The 15,393-nt window shown below is 36.1% G+C and overlaps 1 protein-coding gene across 1 annotated transcript; it reads right to left on the reverse strand.

Annotated features, from left to right (window-relative positions):
* Positions 1-655: 655 nt before the first annotated feature.
* Positions 656-15,087, reverse strand: traf2a (Tnf receptor-associated factor 2a). Its single transcript, XM_056457867.1, is given in 18 exon segments — positions 656-2,678; positions 3,609-3,757; positions 4,220-4,397; positions 5,633-5,676; positions 5,679-5,709; positions 5,711-5,782; positions 5,784-5,861; positions 5,863-5,897; positions 5,900-6,137; positions 8,008-8,058; positions 8,060-8,083; positions 8,173-8,247; positions 8,507-8,668; positions 10,519-10,586; positions 10,589-10,616; positions 13,949-14,027; positions 14,356-14,606; positions 14,869-15,087. Coding segments are annotated over 17 exon segments (1,719 nt in total). The 5' UTR covers positions 14,544-14,606; positions 14,869-15,087; the 3' UTR covers positions 656-2,459.
* Positions 15,088-15,393: the final 306 nt, after the last annotated feature.

Consider the following 15,393-nt stretch of genomic DNA (forward strand, 5'->3'; position numbering starts at 1 on the left):
CTCTCAGCCACTTAAGGTCAAGCTTTTCCGAGTCGCCTATTCAGCGTATGAAGATGAGCCCAGATCGAGTGAATGCAAACAGCAGATTTCACACTCAAGAACAGGAAGGACACTTGTATAACTGCACAAGCTAAAATGTGTGCACTACTACTATACTACTATTAAATCATGTGAAGGCTATTCAAAATAGCTAAATAAAAACGCTATGTATTCCAAAAAATCCCAAAGAATATATTGTTTTTAAATGTGATTTACAACACCCTGGCCACATGCAACGTTAGCTAAAGCTATGTATAAGAACATTTGTATATAAGCAGTTATGCTACAGAGGCACGTCACATCTGTAGAACTATTCACACAAGTACTCTGAAATCTCATTGGGGCAAAAAGCAAGCTGGGAAATCTACGGCGGTGAGATTTATTCATGTAGACAGGCTCTTGAGAGAGAGAGAGGGGGAAAAACCAGAAGATCTTTCAAAGTCTCATTCTCTCAGAGGATGCTGCCAAAGTGAAAGAGAACTTATCAAAGCCCAGAATGAGCCCGAACACATTTTGAAACCATCCCAACAGGAAATAGTACATTTATTATTAATATATAAATCTATTAATATATATCTATATATCTATATTATATATATATATACGTAATATGTATATCTATATGATTTGTATTTGTTATATCCACAGCTACATCAGTCGCAAAACCGTGTACACTGTATAGTTTATCTATTTATACATAAAACAATATACCACACTCACATTTATCATCATATACTGCATCTCAATCGACAGATAAAAAAGGTAAAGCAATACAAATAAAGTGTTGGTCTACAAAGTAAACCGATAATTTACAATATGTTCTTTTTCTCTTCTCTATCAAAACATCTCATGCACAGAGAGGTTTCGATATCTGTGGGAACTGGTTTGAAAATAGGCTGGGTCCAGGTGCTTTGTTAGCATGAAGGCATCTTAAAAAAAAAAGCATCTCAGACTCGGTTTCCGAAAATAACCAGACTGAAAAGCTCACATGGAAGACGTACTGACGTACTGTATACTAAAAGCCCTTATGTAGGAGTTATGCATTGTATATATTTAGTAATGCCGTCTCTGGTTGCAAATAAAAAGAGTAAAAGTCTCATGGCAGAACGCACTGAACTGTATGTATATTAAGGACTGAGGCTACTTCAAAATGGCGTAACGAATCACATTCCTCGATTTCTAGCACATTTACAAAACGCAAACTCCACAGTCTTTCTGGGATAAAGACGACAGGAATCACTGACTACACCTGCTTGGCTTATACTGATCGGCACGGTCCGAAGCAAGTCATATAGTATTAACGGCATCCATTATGTTTGCCCAAAGCAGCACAATATCAACAGAACACCCAAAAACACAGGAGAACATCAAAATGCTAACAGACATCAGCCTTTCCACGTCACGATAAAGCACACGAGATTACCTGTCCTACTTAACACTACCTTTAGGCTATCTTTTATTCGCGTATCACCACGTCAACTGATGAGACATTTGAGGTCCAAAGAAATAAACTGGGTGATTTTTGACACCAGCGTGATTTAGTCATTTTCTTCGACAGCGATTTTACAATGAAACTGCCTTCGATTCTCAGGCTCAGGGTGCAAACCTGGTCTGCTGCTAACTTGAATGTATCTTCCACAGATCCAACATGCAAACTAATACACCAAAGAACACCAAAAATGGAAACGAAGGCCCAAAAACATCACGCACACGCACATAAACTCCTCAAGCAGGTAATCAAAAGCCAATTTCTGCGCTTTGGACTTTGGGAATTCAAGCAATGTCCACCACTACAGAGAACCAATGGAAACGAGAAACATTCGAGGCACACTATGCTCAAAAAGGGAATGTCAGAAGACCGTCGATTGCATGTGAAGCAAGTTAACTACGCAGTCGCAAAATGAATGCATCGACATCATTCAATAGGGTGACTCTGTGTCCGTCTACACACGAAACATTCACTTACGAGTAGCTCAAACACTAAGGAAAGGAAAAAAGCACCCAAATAGTGAGCGTGACACAAGCCGAGCGCGTGGAAATGAAATGATGTCTGTCTTGTGGAGCAAGTCTTCTCAATCTGTATAAAAGGCAAGGTGCCACATCTATGGCACAGGCAAGTAGATACGTTACAATCACAGCTGACAGCTATCCCACTACGAGAGAGGGAGAGGTTCCCAAAGGGCAACTATTTTACAGTGGAACTGCACAAATTCTGGGAACGATTTTGGTACATAATGCAGAGTGGCGTCACCCCTGGCACAATATTGCACAGGGTACAGTAGTCTCTTTGGGCTCGCGCAAGCACGGCAAAGAGCTCTGGCTGAGGGAACAGTCCTCAGGAAAACAACAACAAAAGAAGTACTGCACAGGAACCACTACAGGCTGGAGAAAGAGCATGGTGAAGCAGCAACATCTGACACTTAAAGGCCTGTGAGGTCAACGATGGCCTTGATGAAGATGGTGTCATCCCGGATGTAGGAGTTCTTAGAGTCTAGTTTGGAGAGCGGGCAGAAGAGCGGGCAGCCGCTGGCAATGTTCATGTCACTCACAGGCCTCTGGAAGGAGGAAGAGGAAATGTCTGGCCGGAAGGCATCGATGATGTGCTCCCTGTTGTTCTGATCCAGCAACATGAGGGTGACCTGAGGAATCAAGGTGTTGGATGAAATTACATCCGAGATCTGCGTTCGAGCTGGTGTGAATAGATGCAAAACTGAAGCAAGTCATTCAGGATTCAAAAGAAGGTAAACGAAGGATGACACAAAAATACAGAGGGAATGGAAATTTCCACATTGATGCTGCAAGTGTCCACAACAAAGAAAGAATACATGCCTTAACAAAAGCTAAAAACATTGGCCAAGATGCTCTTAGAAATGTACTCTTGATTGCAACACAGTACACATTAAATTTAGAAGACAGGAAATACATTTCTATTTTAAACAAAAGCTGTTCTAACCATTGACGATTCGTAAAAAAAACTTTTGAGCACCAAATCAATATTTAAGCCTCCTACAGAACTAATCAAGTCCAATTTTAGCAACATGCATGTACTGAAGACTATTTCATGATCACATCTATTCATTCAAAGGCTGTGACAACAAGTTTGTATATAAGAAAAAAAACATCATCAGGATGTTATATCAGTATAATTTATCAATTGATCATATGCCAAAAGTATTACTGACAGCCATTCTGACCAGTTATAATGCTGATATTAAGTGCTTCTCTTTGCTTTTTAACAAAAAAACATTTTGGACTTGAACAAATTGTGGAAAAAGGACTCGTTTGCTTGTATGGAACTTGCAACGTAGACATTTCCAATGTTTACACAAACAAGAGCAGACCCTTTTTAGTTTTAACTGGTGTCTTTGGCATACTGGGAACCACCTGCTGTTATCCTCAGTATCATGTAGGTGATACAGAGATTTAGATTTACCCTGTGATCAAAGTCTTAATTTTGGCATTTATAAAATCACCATGGTTGACTTTAGAATGGTACTATTTTTTTACAATGTGATCATTTTAACATCTTAAATCCTCTGAAAAACATCTCATACATTGATCAGACTGACCTTCTGATTGAAAGGCCACTTGAGCAAGGCATCACTGTGTCCCCTCATCACCACGAAGAACAGAGACAAATGAGTGCCACGTCCTGTCCCATCCCCATTCAGATAGATGCGTAAACACATCTTATAGCCGTATTTGCTTGTGTAAAATGCTGCAAAAGACAACAGGGCAAGTTAACAGAGCTTAATGAAACATACAGAACAAAGGTATACCACTACTATAACTGAACGGTACAATGTACTTAAAGCAGTAGTAAAAATGCATTAATATACACACAATCGTATATGATATATGACTATGATATTTAATTATTATATAAGGAAAGAATTTTTCCTTGTATTAATCAGAAAGTAAAATATATTTTGAGAAAATAATTACGTGCATGCCATAAAGTTATATAATTCTATATATGCAATTTTGAATTGTGAACTGTACATTTTTTTAAAATTCAAATTAATCAAACAAGGTTTTTGATTATTAAATTTAAACTAAAAAAACACTCCAGATCTAAACAAAATGGAATTGTCAAAAATAAATGGGATTTTAGAGGGTTTCTAGTCACACCATTCCTAATCATTACAAAACATATAGACGAATAAACGAGCAAAAGTACCAGGCGAAAACATAGCAGGCGCTCGTCCAGCTACAGCATCCTGTCTCTTCTTCGAGAAGTCTGAGATCTTCCATACAAAGACACCATCATAGGTGGCAGCAGACATTTCCCTCATCTTAGCCTCCATCTCCACGATGGAGAGATCCCTAAGGCCTACCGTCCTCTCCAACTGCCGTACCTGAGCAAACATCAAGTACTGAATCAAACATTTTTGGGGGAAAAACCAAAATTATCTGCTTCACACCAAACAAACATGGTTTGTGTTTCATCGAGGTAAATGTAAGACTTTAATATCTTTTTAAGGCCATTATGAATGAAATTTCAGACTAACACGGGCTAAACACTGGCCTGGTCACTTGCTTCATACAAAAAAATTAAAATGTTTCTTGTGTCAAAACAAGCAAATTCGCGTTATATACATGTACTTTTGTCAACATAACGTTTCTTTTTTTTTTAACATTGACAAGTTTTAAAAATTATAATAAACAAAATGTATGCACAACAGTCGGTCCAGGTCAGTGTCCTCACCAGGTAGCTATAAATACACTGAGAACTTTTAAACAAATCTTTTTGTAAGAAAGATAATTAAACTACATTGGTAAATAGAGTTAAAAATGTACTGTAACTTTTGTTAGAAGCTTTATTGAGATAAACTGTTGAAAACTGGATGGGTGTCTGCCAAATTGGGTCACTTAAAGGCTGATTTATACTTCTGCATCAAGCACACCCACATGGTCCAGTGCAGGTTTCGCACGGTCACATAGGCCTCGCCGTGGCAGATGCAGGCATGCACCTTTCAAAAATGTAACTACACGTCGCAACAACGCATAGCACAACCTCTGTGATTGGTCAGCTTGGTAGCTGTGCCGAGTGTGGGTAGTGCTGAGTCCACAAGCCCGATGGAGTGAGCATTTACAAGTGTCGAGTCCTGTGAAGAAGCTCCAGATGTTTTGTGTTTACCATATGATTAAAGTTGTTGCAAGCCACCGGTTCCTGTCTCTGAATGAGTGAGTTTAAGCTACTTGTACATTAAGGTAGCGTTCAGACAAAACAAAACACCTGCGGAGAAACTCTATACAGAGGATCATAACATAACCTACTGCCCACTAGTGTTTCGGAAGTGTTATTGCAGTGTAATGCAAACAGTATGCAAAAGTATAAATGCACAGCTAAGAGCAAGGCATGTGCCGTGGGTCACACCAACTGCTCGACACAGAAGTATAAACCAGCCTTTAAATGGACAAAAGAAAATTAGGACCTGTTTAAAATGATTTAAGACACATGGCCTCTATTAAGACCTATAAATCTAAATATATGTACCATATTTCAGTGACTTTAAGGAATACAATTTTGTTTTTGAAATTTAAGACATTTTAAGGCTTTAAAATGGACCCCACGGACACCCTGCAATACCTTGTTGTTAAGTATCTCAATCTTGTCCTGGTCAAGCCGGTGTGGCGGTTATATGCCTCCATGGTGGTAGCGGAGCGCTTCCATCTCACGGTTGAGCACGCAGACAATGTTCTCAAAGGTGTTTACCTTCAGCTCAAGCTCCTGACAGCGACCGGCTGAGCTCCACCACTTTGGTTTTCTCGCTGTGCAGCTGCAGCTCAAAGCTGCCCCCGACGGCCGTAGGGAGAGGGAGTGAAAGACGTACCCAGTGTCGGAGCCGGCGGGTGGAGGCGGGCAGTGCACAGGCCCCCTGCACGGAAGCCCCTGCTCCACACAACTGGCCCATCTTGAGCTCCAGCTCCGCAGAGACTGATGCAGCTCGCTGGATCTTATGGCTGGCCAGCTCCAGACTCTGAGGCTGCAGACTCTCCAAGTTCACCTTGATGCCCATGATGAAGTGCAGGAGGAGGTTTAAGTGCTCGTAGGAACAGGCTTGTTCGTGATCATGGATCTTCTCCTTTTCCACCTATAGGATTAGAAGTTAATATTTATGTTTACTGCCATATCAGCTTCATTGGCAATTACATTGTAGACACATTTAACGTCACAAACAGAATGCACTAAAAACAAACTATTTATTTAAAATTTTTCAATTTTTTAAATAGAACAAAGACAAACAATAAAAAAAAAAAACTTTATAAAAGATTCTTTGAATGTACGTTAAATAAAATTTGTAAATATTTTTCTGCATCCATAAACAGATCTTAAAAGGTTTGTCCTGATAAAAAAAACTCTCGCATAACAATATAAATCAGGCATTCCAAAAAAATATGGCTGTGCAATATTCTGATATAAAGTAGTCAACATTATAATTGGAACAAAATTTCAAAATACTATTACTTCCATGAGGGGTCGAGTATGTTCAAAAGTTTTAGGGTTTTTGATCCACTTCAAATGGTTGACTACTGTTTATGATATCGTCAAAACAAAAACTTTATTAATTTCATATTATGCTCTACTATTTATTTAATGGCGTCACAAAACACATAGCTCACAGTAATACTTTTTATTTAAATAAGCAAAATTTTACACAGCATTACAGGATGCAGACGAACAAATAACAGCAGTGTGATAATGATTGCAATTATAGCATTTAATCTCTGCATTTTATTAGCAATATGAGATGAGAGCTGTGGCACATCGAACTGCTTAATCTAGGATCTACCACTGAATCTAATATCACTATAGTTGGTTAAACGTAATATTTTTTTCATCATCAATATCTAACAACATATTCCCCGACTTTGGTCTTTTGAATCTATTACTTATCATGTAACTTGTTTGGCAGAGCGTAAAGATAAGTTAATATTTTAATTTATGCAACCACGTACACTGATTCTGCACATTTGGACTGCTTCATTGTTCCTATAATGTTTTAACTTATTGTACGTTACACATTAAATGGCCAATTATTGATTATTAAACTGTTATTCAGCAAAAAGAGAGGGTATGTTTCATATTTTCAAATGAAGGCAGTTATGTTATTCTCCTTTTTGTTATATATATGCATACAGTGAAGATGACATGATGCCTTAACATTTTTGGTGTCTGTTAAGTTGCTAATATCACAATGAAATTAGGCAGTTCCTCATTTCAAGTTTTCATTTTATTGTTAAGAAAGTGAAACAACCTAGCCAAAGTAATGTGAATGAGGTTATAAAGTACACTGTTCCCTTTGAAGATTTACCCGACATGTCCTCGGGAGTTTTCCATATCAAACTTGCGAAGTCTGAACTTACAAGGAGAGGATGCAGGACTGAACTTTGTTTAGTCTTCTTAATATTGAGGAAAAAGCCTCAGTCTGCAGCTCCTGCAGCGTCCACACTAACACGAAGCAGCAGCGTTTTAAAATGAAAACGGCCTGTTCAGCATTCTCGGCACTCGAAAACTTCTGTGTAGTGTGGACGAATGACGTAACTAGCAAAAAACCTATGCGTTTTAAAACGAAAACTTATTAGTGTAAACAGGGCCTAATAAATCCAGTTTAACACCTTGTAATATACAATTAGCTTGTATCTTAATTTAAAATACTACATATAACTATTTATACACATCTTATGAGATTGAGAACTTGATATTTTTATTTAGAATTTATTATTCTGGTTGATAAGGGGCTTTATGTTTAAAAGTGGGATTTGGCATTCACAGATTCTTTCTGTTTTGCAGACATGTCTGCTTGTTCAACATTATTGTGGTTAAGTCTCCATTGTTGATTTGTTTTAATTAACATATCATCAATTATCACATTCCACTTACAAGAACTTAAGAGAGCTTGATGCTAAAAGCAACTGTTGAATAAACGGAATGTGATCTATAAATCGAAAGAGTTCGCCTACCGTCATATCACAGCCGACAACATGAAATCTGCAAGGTGTTCTGAATTTGGTTGCACAGTTTAATGTGGTCCACATACTGTAAAGGAAAATATTTATGAAAATGACTGAAAAACATTTGTTTGAGTTGACTTGGTGACAAAAATGGCCTAAATAGCATTTACTTACTTTCTCTCTGGGAATTTTTTTCTTGGCACAGCCTTCACAAATCATTGGGTATTTAGGGCAGATCTCATCATGGGCCTAAAAAAACAGTGACAGTTTATTCTGATGGTTGCCTTAAGACATTCTGTTGACAATAAGCAATTTTTCAACTACATGACAAGTAGCGGTCATCAGAGAATTAACCTTGGGAACTTTAATTAATTAAATTTACTGCATCAGTTTATGGATATGAAGGGTATATATAATGTCACTGGGCATCTATACAGCATGAATTAACCCAATAAATTGAAAATAGCCTGAAATTATTTGAGAAATTAACTGTGCAGTAATGTCTTACCTTAATGTTTTTAAAATGAAAAGGCTCCTTGCAGTATTTACAATTTAGTGTCCGCTCTGGGCATTCTCTCTCATTGTGACGTTCAAGTTCGTTGGCTCTCAAAAGCTCTTTGCATGATGGGCAGGGCAGGATCCTGAAGTCACATTTACCCTCATGGTTTGCCTATGAGAGATTAGGGAAAAAAAAGCCATTAAGATGGTTTACATGCAAAATGGCAAACAACGCTGTTAAAAACTAGCTTTGCTGCTAAGGTTTGTTGGTCTTAGGCTGCATTTACACTGCAGATCTTGATGGTCAATTCCAATTTTGTGACTGTATCCGACTTTTTTGCTGACCTGCTTACATCATCTTTAAAAGTGACTCGTATCCGATTGTCTGTATTTACACAGCAAAGGCATAATGACCGGAAAAAAAAAGAGCAGGCGCTGACTGACAGCTGATAATAAAAGAGCGCTCTTTTTTTCCATTCCTGTTTTTAATGTTCACAGGGTTCCATTTTTTATTTATTTTTTATTCTTTTTGACAAAGTTGTTTACTATAGTTTATGACAGAAAAGTTCTCATTTTGCCATCTTCTTTACATATAAGGTGCCTACTGGTTTTAAAAAGGCCCTGATTTAATGTCCAGGGCTTGATTTACGCATGTGACGTATGCCACAGTTTATGATAGCTTATGTTGCTTTACATGGCGGATGTTGTGCGCTCTCCTTCTCGTTGACATGCTTGAATACTTGTGCTATTTGACAATATAAAGCTTCTTTAGTCCTTGTGTATGAGATTTAAGGTTTTTGGGACTCTGCTGAAGTCTGTTCCGAAATGAAAGCATCAGAGATTACGTCATTCGATATGGTTTTTAATGACGTGCGACTCACATTGGCAGGTGAAAATCCGATCCACCTGCTTACACTTGTGGACAGGAGGGCACAGACCTGACTCATATCGGATAAATTTCCACATATGAACAAGGCCTGAATCTGATTTGAGTACATCGGAATCCATGTGATTTCTTCCTGCTTATACGTAATGGGACACATGGGGGAAAAGAATCGGAATTGAGTCACTTGAACCATGCAGTGTAAACGCAGCCCTTAGTTGATCTCCCAGCCATGTCAATTGGATTTTGTAAAGCTGAAGTATACATTCAAGATAAAGTTTTCAAGAGTCAGCATAAAGTGAAGGACACATTTACATCATTAAAACTGGATGTACATAATATACATGCACATACAGGCTTTTGAAGCAACACATACAATGTACACAGCTCACATCTGTGTTTTTAAAATGTCTTTGCACTGAACTGGTTGTTTCACAGTCAGAAAAGAAATGGAGACAGTACAACATAACAGCACATCACTGAAGATGGCACAGAACATAGACCCTTTTCACAGACTGTGATGACACATTCTCACAGTAACTGTGAAATATAACTCCAAAGAATATATAAACACACACAGGACACTTTTATTACCTAGTCATTAATTACAAAAAATAACCATTTAATGCTAATTTCAAAATCCACCAGCAGCGCTATGTGACAGGAAAAAGAGGAATCTTTCATCTGTGTGTTCAATACAACGTTATATTTATTTATTTGACCAAAGTCATCAAAACATTGTGAATATTTACTCTTGCTATTGAGGTAAATTACATTTTTGGTTAGTTTTTGTTCATCACAAACTGGGGAGGCTATAAACAATGAACAATTTCATTTCTAAGTGACCAAAATACATTTTATATCTTTGTGACTTTCAAAAGTCACAGACGTCGAATAATGATGAATCTTTTATGGTGTGTTCATGTGTGGAGTGCCCCGTGTTTGCACATACTTTCAAAATGAAGCATACTTTAATAAAGACTGGGTGTATTCAACTGTACACATACTGTGTGCCAAGTATACATTTGGCTTTAGTGGGAAATTTTCAGCTGCTCAGGCTGGAAGATCTGACTGCCAGACCGCTAGGCAGCAAAGTAGCCAGCACTTTTTTTTTTAAAGCAGGAAGGGACATGCAGTACCTCGTATTCTTTGATGGTGCCTGTCCAGCTGCACTCCTCATTGATACAAACAGCTTCAAGAGCTTCAACTCTCTCTTTGCAGCATTATCAGGAAAAGCCTAAAAGAAATTGCACATATCGAAAGTGAGATCTTCTTTCAACTGTAATGTGTCTCAGGGACAGGCCGTGGAAATGATTTAAGGCCTGTTCACACCAAAGAAGATAGATATATATATATATATATATATATATATATATATATATATATATATATATATATATATATATATATATATATATATATATATATATATAGGTGGGCATAGATACATTTTTAATCTAGATTAATCTCACTGTAATCTTGCAATTAATCTTGATTAAAATGGCTCATTTTAATTCTGCCGAAGGCATTCAGAATACGTGTGCTACCCAAATAATGACAAAGTAAGTCTTTGAGAACGGGTTTCTCAATCCAGGTGGCACATTAGACTAGGGGCTCATCTCCAGTTTCCAAAATGCATCACAAACTGCTTGAGAAACTGTTCTACTATGAAAATTGTTGATGAAAATAAATAATGTTCAATAAAATGTACTTCTATTTACTGTTTATTCAGTTAAACATGAATTTTGAACTGTAGGCCTACATAAGCTCCAAACAACGATTTTTGATTACCTTAATCCAACTAAAATCATAACTAAAGTAAACAGAAATGGAATTAAGACATGTGGAGTATGCATATATTAGTGGAATTATTGAAGTAAACACCGCAATCAAACTATTACCGTCATGTAGGTCTTTTCGGCATATTTTCCAACAAGATCCACACACGCGGCTGTCAGTAAAGGACCGCACACACACACACACATCACGAAATGCTGAAGTTCTTTTCTTTCCATTCGGCGTGCCTTATTAAATTCCATAACACTCTCACCAGTCCTTACTCCTTATTTGCGTCTAATACCCCAGTTTGTCACGGGGGCATAACTGAAATGTTCATAAGTGAAAGCGTAACTGCCGAACTGCAAGTAAAGTCACCGTAAAAGACAGGAAACTCTTATATGAAAGCACTTCACATAAATACCTTAATTAAATTATTGTCTATTAAGGCAAATAACTAGATTACAGATGTCCATGTAAGCGTAGTCAGTAGTGTCTTCAAAGTAAGTGAAAGATCCAGAAGGGCATCCTGCTGATTTGATTCAGAAGAGCACTTTTTTGTCAGACGGCTCACCTGCCATGTATACCTCCGCTCTAAAAAATCAAGGTGAAATTCATCACAGCTTAAGTAGAATAGACCCAGCTCCCAACTCAACTTTCAACCATATATGGGTTATTCTCATGAAACCATTAAAACAACATGGCACTTAAGATTTTAAATATAAAACTTAGTAATTTGGTAAAACAAAAAAAACATTAGAATGAAGACAAATCTGTTCTCTATGAAGCACAATGGGTAATTTTCCATGTAATTTAATTATGATAATTTTACTGCATTTTCTACTGAAATTCTCATTACCGAAACATGCCCAGGTATGTTTAATGTGTGTAATGATGTAATTTAAACAAATTAGCATGAACATTTCAGCATAAAAACAAATGAATTGTTCTAATAGATTATTTTACATGACAGAACAAATAGTTTACAGAATTTTCATGAATAATGATAATGAGAAAAGGCTGAAAAATGGTATGTCCATGACAGATGTTCTCATCCTCCACAACCATTTTAAAGTACTGTTTAAAAACACATAAATAGTTTAAATAAAGTTAAATTTTGAATGAAGGAGCATATGGGCCAGTTGTTTCAAGATGGCTGCCAGAAAATAAGATCTTTAATATTTCTCCAGTTTAATCTAAAATTTTCTCCGGTCAAAATGGTTACACGACTTTTTGATTATCATTACCGAAACAGGTAGTTTTCTATGTTTACATAATTGTTAGATTTACTTTTTTTGTGAAAATGAACTTTTCTAAAGTCTTCTTTATATGCACCAAGTAAAAATTGCTATCACCTTATCAAACAATACTTATCAAAACCTTGTCAGAAAGAAGTATTTTAGCTTGTCTAGATGTATATTCAAATCCACAATTCCATAGTAATTCCTGAACAAGTAAGGAATTGACAAGCAGTATTGTAGAGATGGTTATACTAGAACCTAGTGGTTACACCACGTCATTGCATGTATTCTTTTTTTTAAGACCAGATGGTGTATTGTTTTTGTTTTTAAATGGCAGTTTCTATTTTACCTGGGAATACCAAGCAATATCTGTGGATATATATATATATATATATATATATATATATATATATATATATATATATATATATATATATATATATGGGTGATTCTCACGAAAACTTAGTTTAAAATTTTTCAAACATGAATTTTTAAAAATGTTTAAATTAACTTTTTGTTTTTGCAGATAATATATATATATATATATATATATATATATATATATATATATATATATATATATATATATATATATATATATATATATACACACACACACATCCTACCACTGATGTGAGTGTGTGTGTGTGTGTGTGTATATATATATATATATATATATATATATATATATATATATATATATATATATATATATATATATATATATATACATACACACACAGTATATTACAGTAAAAACTACAGAAAATACAGATATTGTTTCAAATTTGTTAGATTTCAAAATTTTGATTTGGTGTCAATGATTATATTAATCTGTAACATATATAGATTTTTATTTTACTTTTTTAAAGAGATTGCAATGATATTGCTCCTATGTGTTATCGTTATAGATGTAGGAAAGAACACTATTCTATTTAACCAGAATGATTATTAAAACTTTATAGTCATAAAAAGCAAGAGATTTCACGATTGATCTACTAAGTTACATTATATTACAAAAGCAATACTTAAAGTTACAACATGTGAAGAATTAAAAAATATTTAACTGTTTTAATGCTTAAAAACATCCAAGATTGTTCATTCAAAAAAATCCTTTTACCCAAACAAGGTAAGTCTATTAAAGCTTATAATTGCTTCTAACTTTCCTATTAGTGTTTCATGTAAAAGATAAAGTCACAAAACTTGTCTTTACATAGACTTGTCTTTACCAAAGCCACAACTTTAGCAATCACTGTTGCAACAGTTACTGTGTAGAAGTAAAAAATAAGTTTGTATTTTTGTAAAATTGACATTTTTCTGAACTGTTAAGAAACTTTAGATTAGCCGCCACAGTCAATAATAAAAAAATAATGATAAGTGATAATAATAATATGAAAACAATGAAACTGCAATTTTGTAACTAGCAGATATGCAGAAAATATAATGACTGATATCAAACTAAAATTGCATCTGCATTTCCATTTATTTACTTTCAATGATAATCAGCACCTATAATTTAATTCTGACTGTATAATAAACCACAAATACTTACACAGCCCTGTTTCAAAATTGATGTTGGCTCTTCAAATATGTCCTCTTTTATACAGGCACTGCATTTCTGTGGTCCGGAGCTGCGATGGAAAAGAAGAGCTTTCATTAAACACAAGCACACACAACCAAACTCGCTAATAAATACAAAAGACACACACACACACAATAAGAGAAGTGTTCATCTTGACAATAGCTGCAACAGTCTGGCTATTGTAGTTTACAGCTAAACAAGAAGCCGAACACAACCTGACAGCCTGCATTTATTTATGTTCCCCGACATAAAACATAGTTTTACTGCTCGTATAACCCATAAAACATGCTATAAAATGGCACGGGAGGCCTGACAGGTCGTGTTCATCTTTTGTAGTTGTCGTGTCAGGTGGGCCATCTGGACTGAATGCCGCTTACCTCACTGCCTTATTAAAACAATACGAACAGAAACGATGTCCGCACTGCGCCTGAAACGGTCTCCTAAGGATTTTCAGGCAGATATTGCACAGATGCTTGTCCTCCAGCTTGTTGGCGAGTATTTTCTTGGGGAAGCCAGGTTTGTTGCCTTCTAATGAAGATGGTGGTGAGGGTTCCTGTGCAGCCATTATTCCCGAGCGCGCATGTGACCAGGCTCCGGAGAAGAGACGCGGATCTTTCTACACATTTCACTAAAAGGGGTTGCAAACACATGCTCTTAAATTGTGTCACATACTATGACCAGCAAAATATTTGTAGTTAAATGTGTCTAAATAAACGTAAGGTGAACTGTTTACACAGGCGTGACAGACGTGACACAATGCAAGACCGTCTTAACGAAAGTCTTACAGTAACTGCGTGGTACCTTTGCTGTTGTTGGGGTCTCTAATTAATTGCAATACTTTTTGCAATTGCAATAAATATTGTAACGTTTTAAAACACCACATGTCCTACCATATTATGGTCCAACGAACATTATAAAACCTCCTGCAGTGCTGTAAAACATCGTATCAAATACATTCAGCGTTCTCGTCGTGAGCAGTCATAAGTATGACCATAATTTATTATTATTGTTAATATTATTTATAGCTTGCTCCGACATGTAAGTAATGTAACGACAGGCGTCGTGTTTTTGTCAGCTTATCATGGATTGTAGCTTCCACTAGAGGGAGCTGTTGCTGGTGATAAGAATGACGACAACATAACTGTCTCGTGAAGCAAGACACTTCAACGTGTTAAAACTCAGAATAAAAGTCTCCTGGCTGTGTTAACGATATGCGAGTCCAAAACATAAGGGGTTTTCCAAGCATCAAAACAAAAGTGTAATGCAGCTTTATTTTTACATACGATAGAAGGTGGCCTGTTTAATTCAAGCAAATGAATTAATTTTACCCATTATTGCCATTTTATTTGGAACACTTTACAGTTTTCACATCAACATTTAATATGCATTATAATATGTTTATAACATCGCAAACA

Source organism: Danio aesculapii, chromosome 5 (genome assembly GCF_903798145.1).
Source record: "Danio aesculapii chromosome 5, fDanAes4.1, whole genome shotgun sequence".
In the NCBI taxonomy this organism is placed as follows: Eukaryota; Metazoa; Chordata; class Actinopteri; order Cypriniformes; family Danionidae; genus Danio; species Danio aesculapii.